This window comes from Chanos chanos, chromosome 9, assembly GCF_902362185.1.
Source record: "Chanos chanos chromosome 9, fChaCha1.1, whole genome shotgun sequence".
In the NCBI taxonomy this organism is placed as follows: Eukaryota; Metazoa; Chordata; class Actinopteri; order Gonorynchiformes; family Chanidae; genus Chanos; species Chanos chanos.
The window spans coordinates 16,875,957-16,893,656 of NC_044503.1; the positions used below are offsets into that span (position 1 = coordinate 16,875,957).

Here is a 17,700-nt window from a genome sequence, read left to right on the forward strand (position 1 = left end):
AGAGAGAGAGAGAGAGAGAGAGAGAGAGAGAGAGAGAGAGACTTGTTCGAGAGCAGCAGTTTCACACCCACACAATCCAGCCAGCCCTTTAGTCATCCACACAAACTCTGATGCAAACGCACATGCAAATACAGACACGTAACATATACAAATTCACTCTCTTTATCTGTCTCATGTAATCTCACACACACAAAAACAGACATTTTCTCTCTTTTTCTCTCTTTTGTCTCTATCTCTCTGTCTGTCTCCCTCTCACTTTCTCTCTCTCTCATACACATTCAGCCTACCAGTAATATATTAACCACCTTCATTGTACATTCTGACTGATCTTCAGCTTCAAATTCTTCACTTGTCATCCTGGTCTATGTACTTTAAGGTGCACAATGGCCAGATCATCTCAATTCAATTGACCATATGTTTTCTGTGTTCCTTACATTAGAAAATCTCAGCCCATCTTTATATTAAAGTACCACTAAACCGCTTCACTTTCATTCTTTTGCTGTGTCAGAGAACCTTTTAATGTCTCGTTGAAGCATCCTTTAAGCACTGTTGTTTAAGAACCACATTGTAGGAATGTTGCTACAACATTATGAAACACTTGATTAAGTGGAAAATACAGGGAAAAACACTTGATCGTGCTGAGCTGACAGCAAACGGAAACACACTCGCTTATATACTACCACCTAGTGGTCTCTCCTTGTCAGTGAGAGGGAAAATATGCATACTGTGTTTTTTTCACATGCATGAAATGTAAACAAATACACACACACTTTTTCCACATAAAACACATGAACCCAGATCAAACATGAGAAAAGACAACACACATGTGAGTCTAACTGAAGAGATTAAAAAAAATACTGCAGGTCAATCTATTGTACTTAAGTCATTTTAATCTACATACGCAATGACTGAAATGAAACTATAAATCCAGATGCATATTCACATATACAACAAACATTCAACATGCACATTCTGTACAAACTACAGAACACCTACACACTAAAACACACAAATCTCTACACACACACACACCACATACACACACACACAGTGGTTGGGCCATACCTGTGCTGGTGTCTTTCTGTTCTCGGGCAGTGGCACTGAGACTCTTGTCAGAGTGTTGACTGGGGGCGGGGGACGGCGAAACAGACACCCGGCGTCTGACTGGTGAAGAGTTTGTCGCTGTGGAAACTTGCAGCCTTGGTCCTAAAGCAGGAGAGTACCTCTGGAAGCCCAGCTTATAGCCGGGGCGGCGAAAAAACCTGTCATCTCTCCCTGGATAAAACCTGGGGAAAGATGGAATGACATGAGAGATGGAAGCTGAGTATTTGCTTTAAAGTTTATCTGAAATACTGCATTAAAAACAACTGCATGTCCATTACAACTCTTATCACGATAAAACGTTAGCACTAAACAAGGAACACTTAAAGGATTAAGTATGCCTGTCGTCTTTGACTCAACCTGTAGATCCAGCACCGAGACACTGACAAAGACCGTCCCGCTGCTTTTCAACCAACACGTGACAATGTGATAATGAATGCATAGCAAAACTTGTACAATTAAGAGTAAGACTTTAACATTTTCAAGTAGGGCACTGGCATGTTTTCTTTTTCATGTGTAACAAATAAAAACGCATAGCCTGATAGCAGAACTAGGCTTGGGTACAATACAGAGAGGGCACAGGCACCGGCACCGCGGCAGTGGAAAAGGGGTAGAGGAGGCTCGTGAGAGCTCGTGCACGCTGCTTCTGTACTGGTTTTCCAACCACGAGGTTGGACAGCTAGAAGATTAAATTGACAACTCTCATACCAAGTTTTAACTTCGATTTGAACCTTTACTTCAGGCTGTAACCCTTATTACCCTTAACCCCCGGGCTGGTCTCACCGAGGTCTGTAGTATCGTCCACCGAACCTGGGTCGAAACTGACGAGAGAAGCGCGAGGGACTCCTGAGTCGCCTGATTGGTCGTTTCTCATCCTGTAAATAGTACAGAACGTTATATGAAAGTGAAAGCTAGGTAGTTTTTTATCAGCTGGTTACGACATACGGAATGTACTCGTAAACACTGTTAATTTCCCACATTGTTTCAGAAAACTACGAAGACGCTATGATGTTTGTTTCTGTGCTTATAACATTCCTAGGTAGTGTGTGTGTGTGTGTGTGTGTGTGTGTGTGTGTGTGTGCGAGTGTGTGTGTGTGAGAGAGAGAGAGAGAGAGAGAGAGAGCGAGAGAGAGACTTTCAACTGTAAGATTTTCACAGAAACGAAATAACGAAAAACCTGTCAAGTACCTTCTTAGCCTCGCGTTGACTAAACCTTGTATTCTGTCTCTTCTCAATCCCCTCAGCGCTGCGCATTTTCGACTGAGTGGAGTTCTGAAAATGAAACGAAAGTACTCACTACATATCCATAATTTGTCTGCTTTCAGAAAACTGCTGTTCTGTCATTGTTCTGTTACAACGGCTATACAACGGCTAACTGCATACAAAAAATGTACAGGTTATATCTAAAAAAAGACAATCTGTATCCGCCACGTAAATAGGCTATATGTCGTAATGTCGGCTTTCTAATTTATGTTTACTCGTGTACAAGTATAGCATCAATTCTTTTCACATTGATTTTATACAGTCCAGAACTTCCTGTAGTTATATTTACAGGTCGTAGCTTTGATAAGATTATACAGGAAATATACATTTCCTCGAGTGACACAGGCAACGTAAATGCGCTAAAACAGCCCAAAGTTTCATTTAGGAGATCTTTTTCCATTGTAATACTTCAAGTGAACGTCGTGCGCCATGACTAAGTCCGCATATGGTTCTTGTAACAGCTAGGAAATGTCTTATGTTTCCACTACACAAAGCGGAACAGAAAAAATAATTTGAGATAAACACACACACAAACAGATCTCCAATCTCCAAGCTTCAAATCATAAAACTAGCTACTCCAGTCCGTCCGTAGTTAACGTCTTAACATTCGCTGTTTATGCAGTAAGGTCAGTGTTACACTGACTTGATATAAATATGCGTACCGTTTTACCACAATGAACCGGGCTGTCTTGCGACCTTGTGTCCATATTGATTGATGAGTTCCTTTAATGTATGCAAGCTCTTTTCAATTCAGTCAATTTTGACATTTCGATTGCATTTGAAGTGCATATGCCTTTGAAGTTTCATTATCGGATGTGGGTTTAGTTTCTCTTTCACCTGCTAGGCTATTCTTAGCGAGGCTGCTGATTTGTCAGTTGTCTGCCAGTACCTCGACCGTCACTAGTTTGTTGAATACCCCTGCAACAGTAGGCCTATAAGTGGGCCATAAAGCGAGAACAGAGGTCACTACTGTCAATACAGAAGATAAGAGTAACTTTAGAAGAGGGGCGCAGTTTGTATTGAACTTAGATTCCCACGTAAGCAGTCGATAAATATATAGACAGTTTGGAAAATCTTTATTTTTCTGAAGTCTGACTGGTCGGGCAAGATGTATATGTGTGCTCAGCTCAAAATATGTGAACATGCGCACGTTAAAAACAACATATTGCCTACAAAACGGCTTTTCTGTGAGGTTAAGTTGCCCAGACCCAATTGCACACCTCCCGCGCAAGGGCCACGCCTGATAAACGTGACCACGGCGAAAGCTCGTGTAATGTGGGGTAGATACGACGCGTGTGCGTTCTGCCAACCTTGGTTCCCTAACCATAATACGTGAAAAGTCGTTGGGGGAACTTAAACCAACTGTATGAAACATGAAAATCTAGTCTGAAAAAAACTGAATGTATATGTTTGTGTAAGTGAAAAGCACCCTGGCAGCGGGTTTGCTTCTCTTTGGCTAAGGAAGAGTGTCAAATTGGCGGAAATCATCAGATATACGAAAATCTTTTTGGCCGCAGGGTGGCGAAAGAGTACCACACTCCAGAAATTTCCCTTTCACGGTGATATTCTCTCTCTCTCTCTCTCTCTCTCTCTCTCTCTCTAAAGCGCTTGTTAGACACATTCTGAAAAATCAACAAGTTGTAATTAGACAGGTAGTTTACAGTAAACTACTGTGCTGTTACCTTCCGACGCTTCTTGGAAAGTTGAATTCGTCCAGTGAACAAAGCATACGTTTCCAAGAACCTGTCTATGATATGCGTTATTATTATTAGAGGACAATGTAATTGCTGATGCCATAATAAATAGATGTCCTTCAGACTAAGACTGACCTTAGTCAGATTCTATTGCTTTTTTATTCTTATGTTGTCATTTTTGAGCAACCTCTGGCACAACTTCGGGATGAACAAAGTTCTATCTTATCTCATCGTATCTTCACTGGTTTTAGATATAGCTGTAATTTCAGTTTTACTCTCTGCATATGTGAGATGTAGGGTCTAATCGTGCAAAAGATTGTCGTCGATATTAGAAACGTCAGTAATAAAACAACGCACAGTCCATCAGTCCAAGTCCTTGGTCCAAGCATCATTCTCATTCTGCACACAACTGCAGGTTCATAAACCATAGATAGGCACGGCGCGTGATCTTAACTCAACTGAGATCACGAGTTACCACCGCAGGCCCTGCGTTCCCATCCTAACGTTTGTGTGTATGCATCCTCATTTCACTCACTCACTCACTCACTCACTCATTTTCAAAGCCGCTTATCCCAATTAGGATCGCAGGGGGTGCTGGAGCCTATCCCAGCGTTCACGGGGCTTAAGGCGGGGAAACACCCTGGACAGGTCGCCAGTGCTCCGCAGGGCAGACTTACAGACAACACACACACACACACACACACACACCCACATTCATACCTAGGGGCAATTTAGCGTCTCCAGTTCACCTGACTTGCATGTCTTTGGACCGTGGGGAAACCGGAGCTCCCCGAGAAAACCCACGCAGACACGGGGAGAGCATGCAAACCCCAAAACAGAAAGGACCCTGGCCGCCCGGCCGGGAATCGAACTCTTCTTGCTGTGAGGCGACAACGCTACCCACTGCGCCACTATGCCGCCCATCCTCATTTCAACGAAAAATAAGTAAATAAATAAACACGTCAACAATGTCGACGACCCTTCCGCGCGTCTCTTCTCTCTCTCTAACCAGGCCCTCTACCCTCAGGTGTTTTTTTTTCTTCCAGACAGAGGGGTTGAGAGAGAGAGAAGCAAGAGGCAGACAATTCCCTTCATTGGTCAAACCGGATAAACCAGTACCTGGAAACTCTGTTCAGTCTTGTCTCCTATTATCGTTCTCTCTTGCACATATAGACACATACACAAAATGCATTCACTCGCTTCTCGAACTTAACTCATTCTCACTGCGTGTGTAATGAAATTGTGCCCATAAGGATTTTCGTTAAGAAAGGTAAGTAACTTAATCACTGTGACATTTTTAAAGTCTTTCGGTCTTTCAGTTGTGTTGCATTTGTGCTCTAGTAGACCTGTTTGTTCTGTTTTCTGTTTCGTGGGCTGGTGCTCTGCCGTGCACTGTTCTGCCAACTGTGCTATGTTAGCTAAAACAAGTTTGACCTAATACCTGTACATGTATTTAAACAAGGCAACGTCATTTTTGGCAAATAACTGCTTTACTCTGCCTTAGTTGTGTAACATTAAAATCAGTAAAACAACTGAAACTTTGATATAAATCCTACGTAGGTTGGAGAGAGTTTATATATGGGTACTTAGAAAATGGATTGCAGAGATGTTTTGATTTTGATTTTCACACAGAGTGTTTCACCAAGCTTATTCTGCTTGTCTGTTTAAACCATGTTGAAAGTGTGTGTGTGTGTGTACATGTAACAGGAGCAGGGGGTCTTGGGGATGGGAACAGGAGACCTGGTTTAAAACTGGGCTGTGTCAGTAATTGGCCTTGGGTGAAGACTGACATTAGACTTCCACAGGAACACTTAAGACGATATTAAATCTTGAAATCAAATGGTGCTTCCCTCTGTCTGCTATCACTGCAGCATTGAACTAAAGATATTTGCATAGCAAATCAATTAGGTCACAAAAAAAAAAAATGCAAGCGTAGCACATATTAGTTTTTGTAAATCTTCTTTCCTTATAAGTCTTACAAGCCTTTCTTTCTTTCTTTCTTTCTTTCTTTCTTTCTTTCTTTCTTTCTTTCTTTCTTTCCATTGCCTGATCATTAGCATGATCAAATCTTTATTTTATATAAATCTGTTCATCTCCACAAACATTACATTTCAATAATGCTTGAATAATACTTCAGTAAGCATTCAGTAAGTTTGTCTCTGTCTCAGACACATGCTGATGCGGTTCTTTATGCACTGATGGAGACGACTCTGCAGTTTTTCCTCTGGGATTTAGTGCAACAAACCACCAGATGACTGCTCATTCCTCTGTATGTAGCCTAGCCCTGAGGCCACAGAGACGTTACTACTGAAGGACTGGTGTCTACTGGAACTGGAATCCTACATCCAGCCCAGCAGCAACATCTGATCAACACTACACCCAGATCCACAACAACATCCAACCAACACTACACTCAGCCCAGCAGCAACATCTGACCAACACTACACCCTGATCCACAACAACATCCAACCAACACTACACTCAGCCCAGCAGCAACATCTGACCAACACTACACCCAGATCCACAACAACATCCAACCAACACTACACCCAGATCCACAACAACATCCAACCAACACTACACCCAGATCCACAACAACATCCAACCAACACTACACTCAGCCCAGCAGCAACATCTGACCAACACTACACCCAGTTCCACAACAACATCCAACCAACACTACACTCAGATCCACACCAACATCCAACCAACACTAGACCCAGATCCACAGCACCATCCAACTGGCACTTCACCCAGATCCACACCAACATCCAACCAACACTACACCCAGATCCACAGCACCATCCAACCAACACCATACCCAGTACAACGGCAACATCCAGCTGTCCCTACACCCAGACCAACATGAAGTGAGCGCTCACTGATTGTGTGAACTGACTGGGATGATTTTGATAACTGACTGTGATTACTGTGATGACTGATTTTGATAACTGATTATGATGAATGTGATGAGTGTGATAACTGATTATTGTGATGACTGATTTTGATAATTGATTGTGATGATTATAATGACTGATTTTGATATCATTTTGTGATGATTGTGGTGACTGATTTTGATAACTGATTGTGATAATTGTGATGACTGATTTTGATAACTGATTGTGATGTGTGATAACTGATTGTGATGATTGTGATGACTGATTTTGATAACTGATCGTGATTATTGTGATGGCTGATTTCGATAACTGATTGTGATGACTGATTTTGATAAGTGATTGAGATGATTGTGATAACTGATTTTGTAAATTTATTGCGAACTGCAGGGTAAGGATGCTCTCTCGGGCACAGATCCTGCAGAAGTTCCACCTACACTGTCAGTCGCTCGCTGCCAACAGCAACGCCGGTTTCCGTCAGGAATTTGAGGTGAGTTCCGCAAAACGTCTCACATCAAAACCAAGCAAGTCACATTGGGTCAAAATTTTTAATAGAGGCATGTTCTGCTTAACTTAATATAGTCTAAATCAGACTCTTTATTTGATATTTGTTTGAATCAAACACTGAAATTCTGGCTGCATGTCAGTATTAATGTCCAGTGAAGACTATATTCATATTTGTGACTTTCAAAACCATTAGAGTACGAGTTTCTCTGGGGTGTTCCCTCTCCATACAAATTATGCCACTTCACTGATCTCTAGCTTGCTGCAGTCTTCTAAGTGATGCTTTGTGTCTTAGTTTGACCAGTAATTAACTATAAAAACAAAAGACAAACTGCACTTAGCAGCTGCCAGTCACTCCAAAATACCTTGCCATGACAATAAAATCATAACAAGGTGAAATTACAGATTTTGTTCCACATTTGATGTTTTCATCTGTAGACACATCTCTTTTTCAGCCTACCGTTCTCTGCCCTCTGTGTGTGTGTGTGTGTGTGTGTGTTTATGTCGTAGGAGTTAACTGATGTTGGGAGAGAGTTTTCCTGTAGAGCTGGAGAGCTGGATGCCAACAGACAGAAAAACCGATACCCTTTCATTTTACCCTGTGAGTGCATCCTACTAAAACCCAGTCTTCTGACAGGAGCATGTGAGCATGTATACACTGATCATTTGTTTTGCTAGCGTCACGGACTCCCTTCACTTAGTAAATCCACAGCTTGGTGAGCAAGCACAGCAACAAGGTCACGACCCTCACAGGCCTGAAAGAAGACAGTTTGTTATCTTTTAGTAACTAACAGATTATTACCACGCTCTGTCTGATACAGGCCAGTCACTTTCATGAGTGACTTGTGTCAGCACCTTAGGTCAGCTTATAGATGAGAGTCAGTCAGAGTGAAGGGAAAGAGGGAATTGTGTTGAGGAGTTATACTACAAGTTCTTGGTTCCTGGGTTAGAAGACGGAGAGATAATCAGAGACAACGGTTTTGTGCCGAAACCAGAAACCGACCACTGTTCTGTGGTTCTTGGTGTGGTTCAGGATACATGTGTAGTGAACTGCCACTTTCTTGCTTCAGCTCAGCTTTAAGTGAAGGGTCTCATATTTCTTGTTTTTGATCATGAGGAATAACATTAACCATAATTTAATGCTGGTACACCTTTTCTTTTTCTCTTCACTTCTCTTTTTATCATATGTTCTGTGCTTATGCATTGCACACATGCAGAGGAGATGAACAGCTTTAGTTACCATGTCAACCAAGTAACCATTTTAAATAACAACTCATCACATGATGCCATTATTCAGGGTGAAAATGTTTTTATTAAAGTATATGAATCCAAATGAAAGAATAAAGATCTAATCTCTAGGCCTCTCTAAGCAGAAACTCATTTTTTTCTTGCATTGAGGTAGCTCCCCACTGATCTGAAAAAGGTCACATCACTTTGTAGTCATCAAGTGCTTTTTCTGCTGAAATCATCCTGCATGTTTGAGTGTCAGTCCCAAAACTGAGGACGCTCCTGGCTCATTTAAATCACAGATTTGGCAGTACTTTGTTTTTGCCATCAATTATGGCAATGGAAATCTTGCAGTTATTCTCTGGATACAGAACCCAAAAATATATTCATGTTTATTTGCCTTCCATTCACTGACATGGAGATGAGCATTAAAATAACAGTTTCTCAAGTTTAGTTTTCCTACATCTGTTTTCCAAAAGGAGAACCTTATTATAAAAGGCACTGAAGATTATTTTTGTTTCATTCTCAATTTCTGAAGAGCTTTTTGGCTGTTTGTAGGAAATTTGTTCTCTTTGTGTTACAACTGTATATGTTTAAAGAGTAAGAAAACCTCAAGTTTTTAATTGGTCCAGTTTTCTTTCAAACCAAACTGTGACACAAACCAAACAGTGGCCCAAAAACAAAGGTACAAACTGAACCACAGAAAGTATGTACCATTACAGACTATGATGTCAGTGATGGTGAGGAGAGACCTGACCGTCCGTCTGTGAAGAGCATGTAACCATCAGAGTCATGGGAACAAACAGGGCCTGCAGAAAAACTCGAGCTAGACTGGACTCAGATCAGAAAACCCCAGCTAGACTGGACTCAGATCAGAAAACCCCAGCTAGACTGGACTCAGATCAGAAAACCCCAGCTAGACTGGACTCAGATCAGAAAAACTCGAGCTAGACTGGACTCAGATCAGAAAACGCCAGCTAGACTGGACTCAGATCAGAAAACGCCAGCTAGACTGGACTCAGATCAGAAAACGCCAGCTAGACTGGACTCAGATCAGAAAAGCTCGAGCTAGACTGGACTCAGATCAGAAAAGCTCGAGCTAGATGGGACTCAGATCAGAAAACGCCAGCTAGACTGGACTCAGATCAGAAAACGCCAGCTAGACTGGACTCAGATCAGAAAACCCCAGCTAGACTGGACTCAGATCAGAAAACGCCAGCTAGACTGGACTCAGATCAGAAAAGCTCGAGCTAGACTGGACTCAGACCAGTTAGGTCACAATTTAGCTTTAGTAGTCTAACACATTAGTCAACTCCTCTTTCATGTCTTCATATTCTGGATCACAGAACCTGCTATTGTAAGCACACTGGCTTGTGTTACTGAAGCATTTGAAGGTATGGTTTCTTTAAAAAATAATCTAATCTTATTTATTAAATGACGCCCCCTTGCTCTGATTGGCTGCTTTCAGATGATCACTGCAGAGTTAGGCTGTCTTTGCTTGCTTCTGAGTTCCACTCAGACTACATCAACGCCAGTTACGTCCCTGTAAGTACATGAATAAGAGGATAAGTGAGTGAATGCATGGACGAATAAACAAACAAACAAATGAAGTGATAAAACAACTGAATAAATTCTCAGTACCTTGTCTTATCATTCAATCATGTCATAGCCAATACTCTTGGTTTTGTATATTGTAAAGCATGGGACCAGAAGAGTTTTACAGTAACACTGGGTTGTGTTAAGGAGAGCATTACACTAACATAGGGTTGTGTTAAGGAGAGCCTCATACTAATACTGGGATGTGATAAGGAGAGCTTTATACTAACACTGGGTTGAGTTAAGGAGAGCGTTACAGTAACACTGGGTTGTGTTAAGGAGAGCTTTATACTAACACTGGGTTGAGTTAAGGAGAGCGTTACAGTAACACTGGGTTGTGTTAAGGAGAGCGTTACAGTAACACTGGGTTGTGTTAAGGAGAGCTTTATACTAACACTGGGTTTTGTTAAGGAAAGACTTACACTAGGCAAAGCCTTCATTTAACCATACAAATAAATACTCCTACATGCCTCTCCCATAGATGCTTAAACTGATATTAAATCCTCATTGTGTGTGTGCGTGTGTGTGTGTGTGTGCCTGTGTATCTGTGTGTCTAGGGCGGCGGATCAGAGCATGACTTCATCTGTACCCAGGCTCCTTTGCGGGCTACCATGTCGGATTTCTGGCGGATGATATGGGAGCAGAAAGTGCAGGTGATTGTCATGGTGACTGCACTCCGAGAGAACGGCAAAGTAAGTCTTTACATCCTGCCTGTCACTGTAAACACACACACACACACACACATAAACACAGGTTAAGCCTTCTCACCTACAAGCAAAAACACATAGTGATGTATATAAACACACTGATACTAGAGTAAATTGTTCTTTTTTCTCCTCAGTGAGGTCAAGCGTGCTTTGTGAGTCATTAAGAGGAAATCTAAGACAGGATTCCAGCCTCCGCCCGCATGCTGAGCCAGCTTAGTCATATTTCATAATAAAGAGAAATCACATGTTTTTCCCGCAAATATCAGCTCTGTGTATCATTTATGAAGTTTATATTTTGGGTTATGTCACTCATATGCTGGTTTAATATCACAGGAAGACAGCTCCTGCTTGGCACAATCACACTGGGCCAATATACATTTGCTACCTGTTTTCACCTGCTTTAAGAATGTACTAAACCAAGGCCCTGGTTGATGAACGTACTAAGCCAAGGCCCTGCTTGAAGAATGTACTAAGCCAAGGCCCTGTTTTAAGAATGTTGTAAACCAAGGTTCTGCTTTAAGGATGTACTAAACTGAGGCTCTGCTTTAAGGATGTACTAAGCCAAGGCCCTGTTTTAAGGATGTACTAGACCACCTGATTTTGTTTTGACATTCTGCATTTTTGATATGCATCTATACTAACGCTGAGCAAATACATAACTTTCACATGTGCTAAAAGCTCTGACGATTCAGTCCAGTTTATCAGTTTTGTGTTGCAGTGCTCTGACTCGGTGTGTGTGTGTGTGTCTAGGTGCTCTGTGATCAGTACTGGCCTCCTGAGCGTGGTACTGGTTGTTATGGTGAAGTCCAGGTGACCACAGTAGTCCGACGGCGTGGCCCAGAATGTTACATCACCACAATTCACCTACGACATGTAAGTCACCTTTTTTCTTACACAGTCTGAGTCAGCAAAGCACACTCCCCACATGAAAAATCTGCATGCATCCATGTCAGTTTAGAAACACACTACACTCCCTTTAGTGAGAGTAAAGCATGAGACACTAGGGCCAAAGTCTAACAAAACCACTGTCTGTCTGACAATTTGGGCTTAACACTTCTAAATGTAACTCTTCAATGCATATAAAGCCAGATAATTGTATACCTTCTGAGCAGACTGACTGTGGAATTAGTGTATGGTTACTGTGTGTGTGTGTGTGTGTGTGTGTGTGCGTGTGTTGTAGCATGGGTCACCAACAGAGAGAAGAGTTACACACTACCACTTTCCAGGCTGGCCAGATCAGGGAGTCCCACGAAACACTGCTTCTCTGTGTGCCTTTACTGAGCATGTGCGGCAGCACCTGGACACGGTGCCACGTATGGGCCCCACAGTGGTGCACTGCAGGTGTGTATTCAATACACATACAGACACACACACACACACACACACACACACAGATGAGGCTGTATGTGTGTATGTGTGCGTATGTAACACTCATTGTTGTGTAGCAGCTCGGCTGATGTCTCTTTATTCTGTGTCTGCTTTTAGTGCAGGTGTGGGGCGTTCTGGCACCTTTGTGACGTTGCTATGGTTACTGCAGCTGTCCGCGCGTGGCATTCCTCCAGACGTACGGACAGCTGTGGAGGACCTGCGCAGACACCGCGTGATGATGGTGCAAAACCTGGTGAGAGAAAGCATGCACACACACACACACACACACACACACACACACACACACACACACACACACACACACACACACATATACACACAAAACTAACCTACAGGCCAACATACTTCACCAGACAACACACCCTTTAACAACACATTCACTGTTTACATAAATAAGCACTGATAGCCCATAGACACCATACTTATCACAGAACAAACACTGCTTTTCACACACCTATACTGCTGACACCAAGATTACCACCAACACTTTGTTTCGACATGAAATTACCCCGGTGATATTTCACAGAATCGCAAAGAGAACCACAACCACTGGCATACGTGCCAACACACACACATGCGTGCGCACACACACACACACACACACGCAAACACACACACACACACCACATGAATACAAACCTCTGTGTGGACATACTGTATATCACACATATAACATCCTATTACCTACACATCACCATATGGAATCTGTGACAAATTCAACAGATACAGTATACAATATAAAAAATCTATATGAAATGACTGACAGTTACAAACAGTCATCTGTAGCACAATATAGCCTTTGTAACGTGTGGGACATGTGGACAGTGCTGTGTGTACTGAGTAATGCTGTGTGGGACATGTGGACAGTGCTGTGTGTACTGAGTAATGCTGTGTGGGACATGTGGACAGTGCTGTGTGTACTGAGTAATGCTGTGTGGGACATGTGGACAGTGCTGTGTGTACTGAGTAATGCTGTGTGGGACATGTGGACAGTGCTGTGTGTACTGAGTAATGCTGTGTGGGACATGTGGACAGTGCTGTGTGTACTGAGTAATGCTGTGTGGGACATGTGGACAGTGCTGTGTGTACTGAGTAATGCTGTGTGGGACATGTGGACAGTGCTGTGTGTACTGAGTAATGCTGTGTGGGACATGTGGACAGTGCTGTGTGTACTGAGTAATGCTGTGTGGGACATGTGGACAGTGCTGTGTGTACTGAGTAATGCTGTGTAAGACATGTGGACAGTGCTGTGTGTACTGAGTAATGCTGTGTGGGACATGTGGACAGTGCTGTGTGTACTGAGTAATGCTGTGTGGGACATGTGGACAGTGCTGTGTGTACTGAGTAATGCTGTGTGGGACATGTGGACAGTGCTGTGTGTACTGAGTAATGCTGTGTAAGACATGTGGACAGCGCTGTGTGTACTGAGTAATGCTGTGTAAGACATGTGGACAGTGCTGTGTGTACTGAGTAATGCTGTGTGGGACATGTGGACAGTGCTGTGTGTACTGGGTAATGCTGTGTGGGACATGTGGACAGTGCTGTGTGTACTGAGTAATGCTGTGTGGGACATGTGGACAGTGCTGTGTGCACTGAGTAATGCTGTGTCGTTTCAGGAACAGTACATATTCATACATCACTGCCTGCTACACTGTCTGAGTGGAGGAAACGCTGGACCCCAGCTTCGGTGAGAAATACATAAACTACGTCATACTGTAGCCATGCTGGGGGAGGGGTCTTTCTCCCAGCATGCATTGTGATGTTTGTGTAAATAGCTGTAGTTACTGTTATGGTGTTTAGTAGACAGAATGACTAATACTTTTTGCATTAAGACAGATTTAATCAAAGTTGTATACATAATCTGGATCTAAATAAGCCAAGGTAAGCCCTGACCATAATGAGACCACATTTTTCCTCTTCTAGCTCCCCACACCAAGCTCTCCTGAGCACAAGAAGATTGTGATACATACAAACTTATGAGCTTTAAAATAATTCAGATAATACAATAAAGTAATAGGAAATTCATAACTGATTAGTAAGGTGTGTCATCTCACAAAATAAGCCAGATATTCTGCAATACTATAAAAATGAGACGCCAGTGCGCAAGTGTCTGTGGCAACTTGAGATACCTGAGTTTTAGAGAGGTCAAACCAATCAGTGGTGCAAAATTATTTAAGATGGCCATGGGACCACTGGACACAAATCTGAGTTCACGTACACCCATAGACTGACATTCAACAAACAGATTAGTACTGACAAAAATAAGGACCTTGACCTAAAAAATGACTAGAGAGCTACATGCACACCTGTGCAATCCAGTCTCAACAAAAACTGAATATCATGAGGTTCATAATCTGTTTGTTAATCTGTTTTGACACTTCTGACGCAAATTAGAGTCAGTGAGGTATTCCAAATCCTCATAACAAAAGGTCAGAACTGGAGTAACCTGAACCAACACCTTATCTGGAGTCTTCTGCATTCCAAGCCACGGGCAGAGATGAGAATTCATTTTTTGCTTATTCAAATGTCCTACTACTTTACACCCGTCATATGAAACGATAAAATTAACTGAATAAAAGGAACGTCCCGCTGGATACCTTCTGTATCAGTATCATTAACATACTGACATGCTCGAAAAATTGCAGGCATTAAAGCACAAGAACTGTAGGTGCAGTTAGGAAGGTGATTTCACCAAGGAGACTGTGCAGCAATAGATGTAATGTCCCTTGATTAATAACTGTCTCAAGAATTTGTTCGACAACTTAAAGAGGGGTTTTCGCCTCGCACCTTGCAATTTTGATAGCAAGCACCTTTCACGTCCTTTCCGAACACTCTGATCATTAGCCCAGGTATCCGTCCTACAATATACTCTAAATCATGTTGGGCAGTTTGTGATTATCTCTGTTTTTCAGTCCTGTCTGGCTATCCAATGATCGTTCTTACTTGGATGCTCGTTTACTGCTAACGTACTCCCCCTCTTAACTGCTGGAGCTGAGTTATCCATTGCGTACCAGCAGACACGGCTCTTTTGACCAGAGATAAAGAGAGCATTCTGTGACCTCGCCCTTCCTAAGATGAAAGGGCTCCTTGACGATAAGCTGGAGAGGCCAATCTCTTCTTAATCTAACGGTCAAAGAAGCAATTGCAGAGATCATCCACATCTCTGATTAGAACATAACAATAACCAAACCTGGCGTTTCTCCAGTTCCAAATGGGGTGGCTTACAGTTTAAGGCAATCTGATTAACTAGCTTCTGTATGAACAGACTGCCTCTTAAAGGCCGTTATGACAAAAGAAAGGCTTTTATGAAGATCCTTCACAGTAAAGATTCTCTCTTACCATTTCTGTCAGTGTCACTTTTCTGCCTTGTACTTTACTGGAAATTTTGTGCCAGCCAGATGTGTAGAATTCTTTGATGAAAAATTCATATATTGTTCATATGAGTATGTCCCTCCCTTGTAGTATAGTTATTTTGAAATGTTACAGCGACCCTATAAGACAGCATTATAGCATACAATGCTAACTGTGTTTTGAACCTCTGTGCCTACAGTACCCAGAATGCTCAGATTCCTGCTGGGCCTGCACCGCATCGTGGTCAGTCGAGACAATCGCGGAGAGGAAGCAGGGAGAGACGGCGGTCGTCTGATGCTCCATCCCAGCCGGAGTTCACACATTCGTCTACGACGGGGGCACCAAGCTCGCAAGCCCAGCCAACAGCGCTCCAGTCCCTCCAGAGTACTTTTCAGACACTACACCCAGGAAAACTACTGAGGAGGATCCTGCCCCCATCCATGCAACTCAACAACACACACAACAACACACATGACACAAACCTGTAACCATGCCCCAGTCCCCCGCAGAAGCATGGCCACGCAGCCCTGGTTTAGTGTGTCCCAAAACATATGCTGTTATGACTCCATACACATACACACAGGAAGAAACATGGTCATGGACAGATGGATACGGGGCGCTCTCACTGGGACGTATCAGAACCTGAACTCCTCTGATTTTAGCCAATTAGCAAACAATGGATGTGGAGAACAAGTTACCAAAATGAACAAGTTACTAAAGAATGACAGCAACCATGGCTACAGACTTTACTGAACTTTTCTGATCCGTCACAAAACCTGGTCTGAAGACAGTCAGGGCCAACATACACGCACATACACACACACACTCAAAGTTAATGAGACGTGTGTGTGTGAGTCTTAACCACTCAGGGACAGACAAATGTTTTATTTAGTTTTGGGTTTTTGTAACAGATACTGTATTTTATAGTGTGCTATAGACATTTTAAAATGTAGGAAATCTTTCTTTGATGAAGCAGTAAATCTAAACTGGTTCTTCCACAACGGATTAAGAGGGAAAAACTGTGACTATTGTGCCTTGGGGAGTGTGTGGTGGGAAGAAAAATGAATTCACACCCACAGAATGGTGCTCACACACCCACCCACTTACCAACGTGTTAATCAGTGTGGGTGTGTGAGCACCATAATCCTGCGGAATTACAGTCATTTTACACCCAGCAGTCAGATGGCTTTGATAAAGATGTAGAGATGAAGGAGACCCAGTCCAAACTGGTAAACACTTCAGATAACCTCATTATATCCAGAGCAAATAAAAGATTCCCCTCCACACGCTTTTCCTCTTAGTGTCAGAGGTGAATTTAATCTGCTCTGCAGAATGAGTCGATTGGCATTTGGCATGCGTTTAGCATGTGTGACTGTGCCTCCCCAGGTTTGGGCTAAACGTACTGATCTCATCATGGAGCCATTCCTGCTTTTCCTAAATTTAGACAGCGTTTCCCATCTGAAAAACTCAATTAAAAAACGTAAGGGAAAAAGAAAGAAATGCTCCTTGCATGGCATACTGCAGAGTGAGCAAAGCTGCTCTATCAGCACTGCAAAGCGAAGTGCCTGATTTACCTCATGAACACACTATACAAAAAAACACACACACACTCACTCACACACACACACACGGCCTGTGGATGTATTGTACATGTCTCACCAGAGGAGCTGAAAAAGCTCTGTATTTTTATTGTGTTTTACAACTCTAGGAAAATTAGCATACCATGGCTTTGGAGAGATAACTGACCAATCGCTGGCACGCTGGCCAGCAGGCTCAGTTACTGATTGGGCCGTAAAGGTGTCAGTCATTTGGAGTATGGGAGTCAAAGTAGTGTGACCATAAGGATAATGGCTGAACATGTGTCTGAAATCTTCCATTCATTGGTACTGCCGCTGGGTGATCAACCAAAACGTCGCCACCATAGTTTCTCTGCCTTTTTACCCAGTTTGACAAATAAATACAATTTTGACTTAA

At 42.6% G+C, this 17,700-nt stretch overlaps 1 protein-coding gene across 1 annotated transcript in view; it reads right to left on the reverse strand.

Moving 5' to 3' along the window:
* The window catches only part of LOC115821099 (periphilin-1), a 7,218-nt gene extending 4,060 nt beyond the window's left edge, over positions 1-3,158 (reverse strand). The window contains exons 1-4 of the mRNA XM_030784861.1: positions 3,027-3,158; positions 2,290-2,373; positions 1,885-1,976; positions 1,066-1,286 (exon numbers count right to left, since the gene is read on the reverse strand). Of these exons, the coding sequence (XP_030640721.1) occupies positions 1,066-1,286; positions 1,885-1,976; positions 2,290-2,373; positions 3,027-3,071 (442 nt within the window). The 5' untranslated portion in view covers positions 3,072-3,158. The remainder of the gene's footprint in view (positions 1-1,065; positions 1,287-1,884; positions 1,977-2,289; positions 2,374-3,026) is intronic.
* Between the last annotated feature and the right edge of the window lie 14,542 nt (positions 3,159-17,700).